Source organism: Hyaena hyaena, unplaced genomic scaffold, assembly GCF_003009895.1.
Source record: "Hyaena hyaena isolate Hyena2069 unplaced genomic scaffold, ASM300989v1 scaffold_96, whole genome shotgun sequence".
Lineage (NCBI taxonomy): Eukaryota > Metazoa > Chordata > Mammalia > Carnivora > Hyaenidae > Hyaena > Hyaena hyaena.
This window is the reverse complement of record NW_024080729.1, coordinates 1,160,471-1,174,902: the sequence shown is the minus strand read 5'-3', so window position 1 is coordinate 1,174,902 and position 14,432 is coordinate 1,160,471. Positions and strand designations below refer to the sequence as shown.

The following is a 14,432-nucleotide window of genomic DNA, read 5'->3' as shown; positions in this document are numbered from 1 at the left end:
GAGAGGAAGACACAGAATCTGAGGCAGGCTCCAGGCTCTGAGCTGTCAGCACAGAGCTTGATGCGGGGCTCAAACCCATGAACTGTGAGATCATGACTGGAGCCAAAGTTGGATGCTTAAACAATTGAGCCACCGAGGCACCCTTCTCTTCCCTTACTTTTAATCTGTAGGTGTCGCTAGGTCTAAAATGAGTCTCTTGTGGGCAAGATATAGATAGGTCTTTTTCCTTTTTTTTTTTTTTTTTTTTAACATTCTGTCATCCTAAGTGTATTTATTGGAGCATTTAGTCCATTTACATTCAAAGTAGTTACTGATAAAGGTGTATGTATTGCCATTTTATTACTTGTTTTGTAGTTGTTTCTGAAAATTTTCGTAGAAGTGTCTTAAGTAAAAATTCTGGATAATTACTAAATGTATGTTTGTACATGAAATACTGGGTCAAATGGGCTGAAATCCTCTTTAAAAATGTCTTCTTGATGGTTAATCTTTGAGATGACTAGTTGTCAAGTTCTCTAATCACTCAAGAGAAATAAATGGCTGACGGTGAGGTAAATCAAACACACACACACACACACACACACACACACACACACACACACACACAGAGCCCTTTCTTTGGGCATTTAACCTTTCCTGCTTTTTCAAAGAACATCTGAATTCTAGTGCCCCTCCTGTATTTTTAACATTCAACTTAGTTGCCATAGCAATGCTTTCTGGTCTTGAAATACCTCTAGGATGAAACTGGCTGAGACATATTTACCATGCCTCCAAACTCTGCTATCTGTTTCCAGGCTTGAGGATTTCTAGTCCCCTAAGCATTCACCCAGCTCAGACTCCAGCGTCTACTGGGAACCACACAATTTTTTATTCAACAATTTTTCTGGGGACCAGAGTTCTGAGGTCTGAGGGTGATGAGAGAAGACTTTAGTGCAAGGCAGACAGGCTGAGAGAGAAACAACGCTTGGTAAATAAATCATGGATCAGTGAGACAAGGAAGAATTCTTTGGTTCAGGGCTGTGACACAGACACTCAGCATGACTGATATGAAGCAAATTTTGTAAAATATCTTTCCAATTTTGACTAGAATTATAGGCAATCTTAATCCAAGCCAGAGAAGTCATATATTTAGATGTTTGTTGTATTCTTTAAACTATAAAAAGGAAATTTCTACCTCTCTAGGTTGCAAAGAAGGCTTTCCTGATGTAAACAGATGTACTGCTTGCCTGTGCAGCACTCAGACAGAATGAAATGGAAGCGGCATGAAACGTGCGAGTTGAGTGCCCTCACTTGTGCTAATGTGAGCACCTAACTCCAGAGCTTAATCTCAGTCATTTGCTGGAGATGCCAAATCTTTAGCAGTTTCCTCACATACACTTAGATCAGACACACTGAGCAAATATGATGTCCAATTTAGTTGATAGATAGAACTCCCTTTAGTTGCACTAACATACTATGCTGTCAGTTCAGTCAATGAGTGTTTATTGAGTACTCACAGCACAGAGTACTTGTACTAGGCACCTGGAAACCACCGCAAGAAACCCACGTCCATCTCAGTACTATAAAATCACTATCTTCAATTGGATATTATCCATGCTCCTGTGAGAGACTGAGGGCAGCACAGATGTTGAAAATATCAAACAATCACAAAACATCTTTTGCGGCATTAGCTTCAATTCCTCTCCCCACTCTTATCGACCCAGGCTTCATTTGGAGCTATTAAATAGGAAAGGAACTTGAATGGTTTGTGATTCCTCTCCTTTTTCTTTTCTGTGCCTATCCTTTGGGAGGGAAGTGGATGAGTGATGGCTTGGCAGGGCAGTAAGCAGTGGGAAGAAGGGAAAATAGCAGTCAAAAAGCGGTCTCCACAATTTACAAATGTAAGAGATCACCTAGACTTGGTTGTAGCCACACAACAGTGAAAGGGCGGCTGAACTGGGCCTGGACTTAACAGCTCCCAGAGAAAGAAAAATACACTGGGATAAATAAGGACCATAGAGGGATACCTAACTTTTTTTTTTAAAAGATCAACTTGCTATTACTTCATTTTCTCTATGTTTTATAACTGCAAGACAGAAACTGATTCATGCTTTGGACATTCTGTGTCACATTAACTTTTATAAGCGGTAGAACTTTTTTCCCTACTGTATAATAAAAAGAGGCTCATCCCCACAGACTAAAGAGATCATGAATACTCACCAAGAACATACTTTGGGCTGGACCCATTTTCTCCTTATATATTATATTCATATAACATTTTCCAACTGAGGACCCTTAATTATTTTTGTGTCATTAACTCCTTAATCCCCACAGCACCCAGAAAGACTATGGGCAGTTGCATCTACATGCATTGTTTCATTTCTGGATGGCCTACCTACAGTGAGGTTTGTTAGTTAAAGCGTTAGGGGCGTTTTACTTACAGCATCACACATATCAATTACAAAACAATCATTTTCAGGCAAATGTAAAAATTGGTAATTCAACTGACTGTCTTATAATTAGGGTTTCCACAAAGTGCTGTCACTGATTAGCTGAAGAAGACTGGTGACAGGCATACGTAATACACAGCATATGTGATTCTCATACTAGCCAGAAAACATGATAAAGATATCATGATTAGCAAGTAGAAAGATAATAAGTCTTAAACTAAGGCGACAGAGGGACTATAAACTAAGACATTAGGTAGATTTGGTTAGTTATTATGACTTTACCCTGGTCTTTTTATGTGATCAGGCCTCTGAAGATTTCCTGTTATTTAAATTTTAATGTTTAAAAGTGGCACGAAAATGATATAATTACTACTCGTTACCCACATGTAAGGTACATTGCAGGCAGTCTCTCTCTTTTTCTCTCATATACCACAAATAACTTTGGCTGTGTCTGTACACCCAGCAACAACAAATCAAACTTCTTTACTTCCCAGTTACACTGTCCGCTCTGGCTCTTAGGAGGGAGAAAGAAAAGAAAGAGCTGGGGAGCAAGTTTCCTGTTAAGCTGTAAGAACTGGACGCCTCTGTGGTTTCTCTTCCAGGAGCGGGCTGGATCAAGGCAGGTCAGGAGCAAGGAAAGGTGCTTCTCAAGGCATGGCGGCCTCCCCCCTCCCCCACCCTTGTTCTCCTCAGCCCAGAAAACAAGCCTCTCTCCTCTCTCATTGGGCTAATGAAATGCAGGGATGGCTGTGCGGTGGTGGGTGGCATGGTTTTGGGAGGTGGTGATTGAATACAGAAACAAAACGGCAACAAATGTCAGGGCTGTTGCCTCTCCAAGTCCCCTCCCTCACCTTGCCTCTTGCTCTCAGCCCCCCTTACCCTGCACTAGCCATACTGGCTTCCTTGCTGCACCCGCCACCTGCCAGACACACTCCCTCTTGGGGCCTTGGCACTCTGTGATGCTCGTCTTCTAGGTTCCCAGATGGCTTGCTCTTCCCTTTCTTCAGGCTCTGCATAGGACTTCCCCGACCACTCTAAAACTGCACTGTTTCTACTCCCTGGTCCTGCCTCCAGATTGCACCGTGGCACCTTGAAAAATCTGACATATTATGGTGTTGTTTACTGTTTATCTCCCCCTGACAAGAATGTCAGTTCTATGACAGCACCGATTTTTGTTTTCTTTATTCAATGCGCTATCCCCAGGGCTGAGAACAGTGCCTGGCACACAGCAGAAGGCTCAATAAATGTTTGCTAAATGAAAGAAAGAAAATGGGTGGGAGGAGGGATGGTCAGGGGTCAAGTTTCAAGATCAGCCTCTCCAGGATGCCACAAGGGTACTGGTACCAGAGATACTAGCAGGATTAGGCTCCCGTGGACTGTGGTTAGGAGCAGGCATGGCCAGGCAAAGAAGGCGGCTCTGCCTGTCTGTCTGCCTGCCTGCCTGCCCACAGGTAAATGCTCAGGAGAGAAAGAAGTGATTTCTGTGGATGAAAACAGACAAACAAAAGACATCTTTACCCACAAAACAATTATATCCTCCCTTAGGAAAAGAGATTACAGTGATTAAGACAATTCATGTTTGAGTCCCTTGCCTTCATAGTCACTGTCTACAAAGAAACCTGAATTTTTAAAGCCAGTGTACCATGTGACTGGGCTTCCCTAGAGGAAGAGTTTCCAGGATTGCCAGATATCCTGCCTCTTAGATGGGGAAAGTGTTAGTCACTCAGCTCTGTAACGCTCTCCCTCTGGGTGTCGATTCAGAATCATTGAGCTTTTTCAGATACAGTGACTAGGAAAGCAAGTCGGTCATCACAAGCAATAGAAGCTGTGGGTCAAATGTCACTGACTAATCATCCTGTCATTGGTCAATTACCCATCCCCACGAAGAGGTGCCACTGATCTAGTTTCCTATCAATAAATGTCTGTCTGGGCACATCAGCAGCTGCTAACCATGGCCTGCCAAGATATCCAGGCTCGCCCACAGGCATTGGTGGTTAAGAAGTCCCTCTCCCTTTCTTCTTAATAATGTCACAGAAGAGGCAAATGCAGATCCTGACAACATAATGTTGTTTCACAGAAACGTGTCTCTTTGAGTGCTCAGCCAGTTATACAGAGCTTCAATTGCATGGATTTTTCTCACTGCGAAAACAATAGCTAGGCTTAAGGAAGTTTGGAAGTTGAGACAGACAATTCTACCTTTGGCTGTGCTCATGCTCATTATCGCCACTCTGAGTCATGGAGAGAAAAAAATAGTTCAGAAAATAGTTCAGAAAAAAAATGAAAAAAACCATTTTCATTCCATGATTAAAGAAAACCAAATGGGCACTGTTTTCTCTTGCTTTAAGTCCCAGGGACACCTTTTTCTGGAGTCAGATTGAATATCTCTCATTATTTGGGTAGAGCTAGAGGTCAAGGTGGCTTTGTCACACAAAGAACCTGTTTGTCTCACTCTGAGTTGTCACCTGGGCAGTGACCTCATGTGTTCCTGCTGAATCTAAAATTCTAGATCTCCTACTGCACCTGCTATAATTTCCCCTTCTATCCCGACAGGTTACCTCATCTATGCATTTGCTCTGACAAGGGATGCTTATTCTGAGTTACCACAGGCTATATATATCAGGTGAGGCTAGGAGGAGGCAGCGAGTAAATGATTATAATATAAATATAATTCCAATAGGAATTACATAGAGAATGTATGGGGTCACTGAAAAAGGAGAGGTCTACATGAGCCCAGGAGATGATGGGCAGTTAGGGAAGCATCCCCAGAGGAACAGAGTCCTGAAGTGGGATAAGAGCCAGGTAAAAAGGGGTGAGGAGGTGGTCGTGAGAGACAGCAGCACTGGGAACAGCATGTTCAAAGAGTTGAAGGCATAGAGGTGAGCGAGGGGTGGTACATGCAAAATGCAGGTAGCTGGACAGGCTAAGATGGGTATGTGTTTGGGTGCGTGGAGGAGCACAGGACAAGGCTGTGTAGACAGAAGCAAGTCAGATTGTTTTTAAATGCCTTCATCTGAACTTTCTCCTGAAGGGGTGTGACCGCCTCGGATCTGGGGTGGGGACATGGTTGCAGGTGGGGAAGGAAGGGCCAGATGGAAGTCTGGAAGACCAGGCAGAGAGGAGAAACTACAAAAATACAACTGTGGTGTTAGCCATGGGGGAGGAGTATAGAGGAAGGCTTTGTGAGATATGTAGGAGCCAGTATTAACAGAACTGGTTGAAGAGGGAAGGCGAGGGAGAGGAGTAAATTCAGGAAGATGGTCATGTTTTTAGAGCAGTCTATGCATAGATGGGTGGTACCACTGAATGAGATGGGGGAAATCTCAAGGTGACTTGAGAAGGGAAAGGGGGAATAATGGAATTCCACTTCTGGCATGTTGGCGTGAGAGGCACGTATAACATCGCTGGGGGCGGAGGTGGAGTACCAGGTGAGCAGGCAGAACACAGGGAACATTACAAGAGAGTGAGTGGGGAGAGCCACTAAGCTGCCAGTTTGCTTCCATCTTCATTGGTGAGAAGACTGGTCTTCAAATTAGAAATGGCAGAACAAACGTAATAAAGGGAAAACTGAAGCCCCAAATAGGTGCAGTGAAAGAAAGAGAGTATCTAGTCAATTTAAATGATTCCAAGTCTCCTGGCTCTGGTGAGTTACACCCCATGCCTGCTGAAAGAAACTGCAGATGTAATCTCAGAGCCACGACTGGTAATCTTCAAGAAACTGTGAAGACTCTAAGGATTGCCAGTGACCGGAGAAGGACAACTGTTCCCCAGATTTTTAAAGCGAAGAGGGAGATTGTAATGGGAAATATTTAGCTAGGTTTCACACCACCTATGACAAAAATTCCAGAATGGCTTATTAAATAGATGGCCTATGAGTCCTTTACTTCACACATGCAGCTGAGAAAAAGGAAGGATGGGGATGTTGCTTGCTCTGTGGCGGAAGTTTATTTGCACTGATAGCTTGTTCAGACTGACTGTGGCTTCTCTTCCCCCTTCCTAAGCACAGAGTGGGTTTGTTTGGTCTGCACAGCTTCTGTATCTGCATGATTTGTTGCCTACGTTACTCAACCTGTATGTAGCCCTTTAGGAAAAGGGGTTGACAATTTAAATGAAGAAATCCACTGTCTGAATTCTCCCAGAAATCCAGCATCACTCGTCAGGGGGCCCCCGGGGACTGGCAAGCCGCGGTAACCTCTGTGGTTATTAGCCTAAACATCAATAAACCTTTGCCTGTTAGAGTCCTACTGCCTTATTTTATTTTTTCTTTGTGCTATTTCTCTCTTTATACACACTGACTTTAAAATGAGAACAGAAAACAACAAGGCAAATGTGGTGGAGTGCGATTCATGGGCCGGAGGTAGGCAGTCCTATGCCACCCACACCTCCATGTGGGATATCATGTAAAATACCTTAGCTGCTGTTAAACACAAATGCAAATATATAACATACATATGTATATAGTAGTCTTTCAGAGACCTTCTTAGAACCTTCAGAAAAAAAGCAAAAGAGGGCAGCCTGCTCAATACCCAGACGGCTCTCCGGTATGTTCTCTAGGGGATGTGTCCCCAGTCACAGGTTTTAAAATTATATGAGCCTGTAAGTCAAGCAATGTTGGGTTAAAGTTCCTTTCTTAAAGCAAAACAAAACAAAATGAAAACAACCACCCCAAGCCCGGATTTTTCATTAAGAAGATTTTTTTTAGGACCAGTCTCATACTCAGATTTGTTTGGTTCATATGTAAAGTCATTTATTGAAGTTGAAAATTAGTTTTGATTCTACATAACCTCTCTTGACATTATCCTCTAAGTCCCTAACCAACTCTAACAGACTTAAGAAGGAGGTGAGCCAGGGGCACCTGGGGGGCTCAGTCAGTTAAGCTTCCAACTCTTGATTTTGGCTCAGGTCATGATCTCAAGGTTTGTAGGATTGAGCCCTGTGCCAGGCTCTGCGTTGACAGCACAGAGCTTGCTTGGGATTCTCTCTCTCTCTCTCTCTCTCTCTGCCCCTCTCCTGCTCATAACCTCTCTCAAAATAAATAAATAAACATTTTTTAAAAAAGACGATGAGCTGTACCCAGGGAGAGGCCTCTAATCTAGTCTCTCTGGAAGTATAATCTTGGTGTATCCTCCCACCAGAAGATACAAACAAGCACCCTCTATCTCTCTGTTCACGCTTCAATATTTAGAGCACAGAACAGAAATGTCTCTTCACTGAAGTTAATGGTATCATCATTGTTCCAAAACAGAATTTGCACAAGTGTCTTCCATTTTAAAAGTAATGAATGAAAAGGAATCTCCTTACCGTATTGACCCGATCATGTATGGCTGTGCCAGTTGAACCACAATCGCACCACTTCCTAACTGATGACACGTATAGCCAGAATCCCAATCATAATTCTTGGTGTCCCCATTCAGCAAGGCATTTCGGCTCCGACTAACTCCTTCAATCACGCTGGCACAATCAGCAATTGTTGCAACATTCTCCATGGGAACTGTGAGTTCAACACAAGATTCAGCATCAAGATAAGAAAAGCCAAATATATCCTGATAGTGTTCAATGAACAAAATTAATTACAATTTCAAATCAATGATAAAAGGGAAATTAGAACATCTTGATTATCTCAAGACATGAACACATTTTCCATGCCAAACAGCTTCAAGAAAAAAAGCTGACCCTGAGATTGGAACAAACCAAACCACATGTAGTAATTAACACTGAAGTATTTAAAACACAGAATGTATAAATACATTTGAAAATATTACTACAGTGGGAAACTACACAGAAATTGAACTTAATGAACTATAGCTATATACAAATAGATGAATCAAAAACCATAATGTTGTTTTCCCAATTAAAAAAACTTCTAAAAAACTAAAAATTCAAAAAACAAGAAAAACACATAATGTTGAGTGAAAAAAGCAAGGCACAGAAAAACACAGAATATGAGTTCACTTATACAGAGTTTTCTAAAAGGGCAAAACTAGAAATATGCTTTGTTAAAGGATACCTATATAAATGTAAAACTAAGAAGGAAATCCAGGAAATTATTATATCAAACTCAGTATAGTGTGTCTGGGAAGGGGTGATGAAATCTTGCAGGGTGTCCCACGAATGGGTCCAAACATTAATTGATTTTATTTCCAAGACGAAATCTTGGCAGGGCTTCAAAAGTACTGGTCTTTTTCTGTTCTTAAGCTAGGTTGGTGGTGGGTACACAGGCACTTGTTTTATTCGTATATTCTAAACTGTATATATTCATTGCACTCAGTGAATATAATACATTTGTTTGGAGAAACATGATATAATAGATTCAGTGCTTTAGAATTCATAAAGCAGGAAGATGATCTAGGAAATGGTACCAGTCCTTTCTTAAAATACACAGCTGCCCTCAGCCATGACTCGTTTCCCTTTTTTGTTTGCTTGCTATTCTGGGCATTTCAACACATAATGCTCTCCTCTTTGTTCATGAACTGCTATATTTTGAAATACCAGCTCTGTTTTAATTCTGAGTGTGTCTCTCTACTTCAAATCCATACCAACCTGCCCATTTATAAAAGTCAAAAAAGCTTCCACAAAATGATAGTTGTCTAAAAATGATGTAGGGGCACCTGTCTGGCTCAAGTGGTAGAGCATGGGACTCTTGATCTTGGGGATATGAAAGTCCCATGTTGGGTGTAGAGGTTACTTAAAAACCACATAAAATCTAAAATTTGAAAGGATGGATGGATGGATGGATGGATGGATGGATGGAAGGAAGGGAGGGAGGGAGGGAAAGAAAGAAGAAAGGAAGGCAGGTGATGTAGTTTCTCTGAGATAAGAGTGATTAAAGGTCAGGACCTTTTAAGTCCCCCTGGGATCTTTTCTGTGCATTTACTAGTGCTGGGGTTTTAATTTATTATTTAACCCAAATCTACAATTAAACACAACTACTTATATTTAAGGTTTGTAACCTACTTTACATAATTTTAAAATAGGTTAGAAAAAGATGATTTCTCATTTATACACTGTACTTTTTAGTATATTACATACTCTCTTAAGAGAGAGAGGGTGAGCAGTACACTACCACCATGCCAAAGCATTTCTACCTTTATAATGCTGTAGAGTAAATAACCTTATATATTCTACACGATGTATTTATTTTCCAAAGTTGGGCATGCCTGACTTGAGTCCTCATCTTATACAGCTTCACTAATTGCTTTTTCTCTGCAGAGGAAGCCATCCACAGATAAAAAGGGGAGAAGTGGAAGGAGGGAGGGACAAAGGATGGATTTCTAGTGATAAAACCCTTGACTACCAGGCTTAGCTCCAAAACACAAGCAAAAACACTCTAAGCAACAAGAAATAACCTCTAAGGAGAGTTTCTTGGCAGGGAAGGAAGGGGCTCAGAAAGTAGTTCCCCCATGACTTTGGAAAGGCAAGAAAGGACCATATCTGGAGGCCAAGTCACGGTACCTCTAGCTCCTGGAAAAGGGGAAGAATTGTGTGATTTGGAAGGCAGAACTTAAGGAAATGGCACAGGATGCACAGAAACTAAGCTGAGACATAAAATAATACTGTAGTTATGGCTTAGGCTGCAGTAAAAGCCTCTCTTCTCCCTTTCCACAGCACATGTTTATTTTCTGTGTTCCCTGTGAATAGATAGTATCCATACATTGTATCACACAGGAGAAGTTTTCTCGATTAAAGAGGCAAGGAGAAGAAAGTGAGCTTGGTCCTCGTTCTTAAGACTCTTCCCTCAAAGTAGTACACATCACCTTTCTCACATTTGGCTGACCAAGGCAAGCCACAGGGCTTTACCTAACTTCAAAGGGGGTGGTAAAAGTACAACCCTGCTGTCTGCCCAGGGTAAGAAAGGGGAATGCTTCAGGAATAATATTGACTTTTACCACAAACACTAAACCAGGATGAGGGAACATTCAATAGAAAGATAAATTTAGTCAATTCATATAAAGTATATGACATATTTCAGTGCATAAACAAACCAAAATTTATTTATATAGCCTCCTGCTAAGGAACATTTAGACTGTTACCACCGTTTTCTTGGTGATCACAAAGGGGTCTTCTTATGTACATGAATAAAAGGAATACATAAGCTATATATATATATACACACACACACACACACACACACACACACACATATATATGTGTACATATATATACATGAATTACACTCATGGCTATGAGTTACCTTCAATTTTCTTGGATACTGCCAAATTTGTCGCCAAAGTGGTTGTAAAAATTTACACTCTTAACTCATCACACCACAACCTTACCAGCTCTTGGTGATATCAGACAGATGAGTGTGACATGATATCTCAATGTGGTTTTAGTTTTTCATTTTTTTATTTGATGAAGTTGAACTTTTTTTTTTTCTTTTTTTCCCCTCTGGAATCCTTCTCCACCTCTCTTCTGTAAACTGCCTAGCTATATCTTTTGTCTATTTTTCTATTGTCTTTCTAATTGATTTGCAGGGCGCCAGTCTTCTGCTGGTTCATGTTTTAAGATGAAATGTTCATCTTTTCTTTTAAGATTGGGGCCTTTCCTTTCTTGTTTATATATTCTTTCCTACCCTCATTTCACAAAGATATTTTCCTCTATTTTATTCTAAAGGTTCTCAAATTTTGCTTTTCACATTTGGTTCCTTAATCTATTTAGGACATATTTTTTGGTTATCATAACAGAAAATCTACTTTCATTTTTTACACATAAGGTTAGCTAACTGCCCTACCACCATTTAATGAACTCTTCCTCCCAATGATTTATGTTCACATACAAAGTTTTCATATACATTCGTGTCTCTTTTTAAGAGTTTAAAAAGAGCTATGTTTCGCTGATTTGGCAAGCTTTGTGACTTTACCATGCTGTTTTGTAAGGCCACAAGTCTAAACGTCTAAACCAAACTGACTCCACGACAGGCTTTAAGTTTCCCCTCTAAACTAGAAGGCCTGAGTTTCGGCTTCCCCGAAACTATCAGGCAGTTACACATTGCCCAAGGCAGGAGAAACCACCCTTGCAACACCCACTCAGGAAAGGCCAGAGACCATTGTTAAGGGAGAGGCCTGGAGATAGAAACTATAGACAGGACCCTGTTACCTAACGTTAAAGTTAACCTGTTAGTCGCCAAACAAGACCCTAGGCTCGCTCTGTGATTGGTTGAATTTAAAGGTACTCTAAACGTTGTAATTGGATCCCGCCAAAAGTAACGCATACTCTAGACAATGTGTATGGTCAAACCCGCTGTCAATGATGTTGAATTATTATGACTGGATCACTGTTCCCATGTCACAACTTCTGTAACTCCCCCGTCTCAAACCCCATAAAAACCCTACTCTGCCCTTGTTCGGGGCTCTCAGCACGGATCCACGCGCTGGTGGTCTGTGAGCCCGAGCTCAAGCCCATAATAAAGCCCTTTGCCTTTGCATGCGTGACTCGGTCTCCCTGGTGATCTCTGGTTGGTGAGGATACTGCGATCTGGGTATAACAGGTTCAACTACGGGAATTTTATAATAATCTTCAAATCTGATACGGTGAACACCTTTGTTCCCTCTCCTTCCCCTTTTTCTTTTCTTTTTCTCTCCAAATTGTCCTAGATCTTCTTAGCCCTTTTAGGAAAAATTTTCATTTCACCTACTCTTTCAAATATAGAGGCACAAAATTCTTCACAGTATGTGCTCCTTGTTCATTCGGAATATCTGTATTTGTACCTTTTCTTTCTTTTTTGATCAGTCCTATACAGGCTTGTCTACTTTATTAGTGTTTTCAAAGGACCAACTTTTGGTTTTGTTGATTCTTTGTTTCCTATTTCACTAAATTCCGCTCTTTCTTCCTTCATCTCCTTTTAAATTACTGTTTTGTTTTCCAACTTCTTGAAGTGAATATTTAACTCATTAACCTTTCCTCTTTTCATACAGTTAAAACTTATTTATCCACACTTACCAATTTATTCACCATTATTTTTTTTTTATATCCTTCTTTCCTCTTGGCTCACCTTCCTTCCTTCTAAGACACGCCAATTAGTATTCAGCAAAGTCTCTGAAAGTGCATTTTGCCACCACTCTTGAAAAAATAGGTTAATTCATATGGAACTCTAGGTTAAAAGCTGTTTTTCCTCAGCGCTTTGATGATATTATTCCATAGTCTTCTGGCTTCTACTGTTCTGTCTGCTAAAGTCTGCTATCCCCCTAACTGTTGTAATTGTTTTTTGTCTACAGTTAATTTTAAGATTTTCCTTTTGGTTTTGGTGTTTTGCAATTTAACTGAGTTGTACCTAGAAGTAGATTAAGTCTATCCTTCTCAGGAGTGAATAAGAGCATTTATGGCTTTTATCCAATCTGGAAAATTTTGGCCATTATTTCCATGAATATCAATCCTCTCTCTTTTTCTGTTTTGTTGTTGCTGTTGTTCTTCTCAAATTCCTCCTGGATCGCTGTTGGAACTTTTCATTCTATCCCCCATGGTTCTCAATCTTACTTTCATTTTTCTCCCTCTGTACCCCTTTTTGAAGAATTCTGGATAATTTCTTATAATTACTACTTGTGTTCACTAATTCTTTCAGTGCATCTAATCTGCTGTTTAACCTGTTCACCCAACTACTGAAATTTCACTATCATACAAAAACTACACAGTCTTAAAAATAAATGAACTAGAGCTATGTGTATCAACAAGGGTCGATCTCACAAAGAAAGCTGGTTAAGAAAAATGCCAAATCAGGAAGAAAAAAAAAAAAACCCACTGAGTATGATTTCACTTCTATTGTTTAGTGATATACACTTAGATGGTGAGATCAGAAAGCAAACGTAGGGAACAGTAAACACTGGTCAGGAAGAGTGTCGGGGCACGGGTGAAAGGGCTATGGAGGGACGCACACAGGGCTTTAGAGGTTTGGGCATTTCTCTTCGGCACAGTGGTTCAGCATGCGAATGCCCTATTCCCTAGACTTCACATATATGTTCTTTATATTCTTTTGCACATATAGAATATTGGGTTTTTTTCCAAGTTTCACACATTTTAACACTGTTTTCTATGAAAACCAGAAAGATGGAAAGCCTCTGAAAAGATAAAATCCTTAATGATTATTCTGAATATTGATATTCTTTGTAGAATCTACTAGGTTTTTACCAGTTGTTTTTGCTGACTTTTCCTGAGTTTGTCAATTTCCACGTACGCAACCTTACTGCTTCACAATTTTATCCCTGGGTAATCTGATTTTTAACTAGTAGTCAATTACGGTAGCAGCATTAGAGGTTATCAAAAACCTTCAGTGATATGGTTTCAAGCTCTCTGGAAAACAAGACTGGGATAAATGCTAAGAATTCCTTTTCTATAGATACATTTATAAATAGGTTTATTCAAGATGATTCTTTCAATCTTGAAAATTTTCTCTAAGCAAAACTGCCCTAGTAATACCACCCTCTGACTTTCTGGAATCTTGAGGTGGTCTAATATACATGCTATATTAAAGAACTGTGCCTTTTTAACAAGGAATCCTACATCTATGAGCTGGAGAATAGAGTACCACAGTTTCCACTTTGATCTTGACATAATTATTCATTAATGTTTATTAGTCAAAGTCTGGATCTACCAAGTGTACCCAACGCAGACACACACAAACGTATCTCAACATACACACAGAGATAAACTGTATTAGTGAAACTGACCCCAAGTCCCACCAAATTTCCTTTTAAGAAACAGCTTTTGCTAGAACTCTACTGACAACTTGATAAGCAACTGTATCTATCGAATAAGGTACAAAATCAAAGGATTACCACTTTTCCTAATTCTCATTTCTATTTTTTGATAATGAGTCAAATTAACAACATAATGACCAAATCATACCAAATGCTGGAAAGAAGAAAAGAACAGGGATGCAGGCACAAACCCAGTGGATAATGACCTTTTATAGACAACCAAGATGAGGCCATCGTTCCAGCACTATGCCGATTCTCAATACTCAGACCAGTGTGCCAATCTGATCTAAGGGGGCAAAGATTTAGAACGTGAATTTCA

The 14,432-nt window shown here is 40.4% G+C and overlaps 1 protein-coding gene across 2 annotated transcripts in view; it reads right to left on the bottom strand.

The window, feature by feature from the left end:
- BTBD9 (BTB domain containing 9) overlaps positions 1 to 14,432 on the bottom strand; it is a 411,574-nt gene that overhangs the window by 103,189 nt on the left and 293,953 nt on the right. For both annotated transcript variants that reach the window (XM_039235262.1, XM_039235261.1), the window contains exon 8: positions 7,725 to 7,914. In XM_039235262.1, the coding sequence (XP_039091193.1) occupies positions 7,725 to 7,914 (190 nt within the window). The remainder of the gene's footprint in view (positions 1 to 7,724; positions 7,915 to 14,432) is intronic.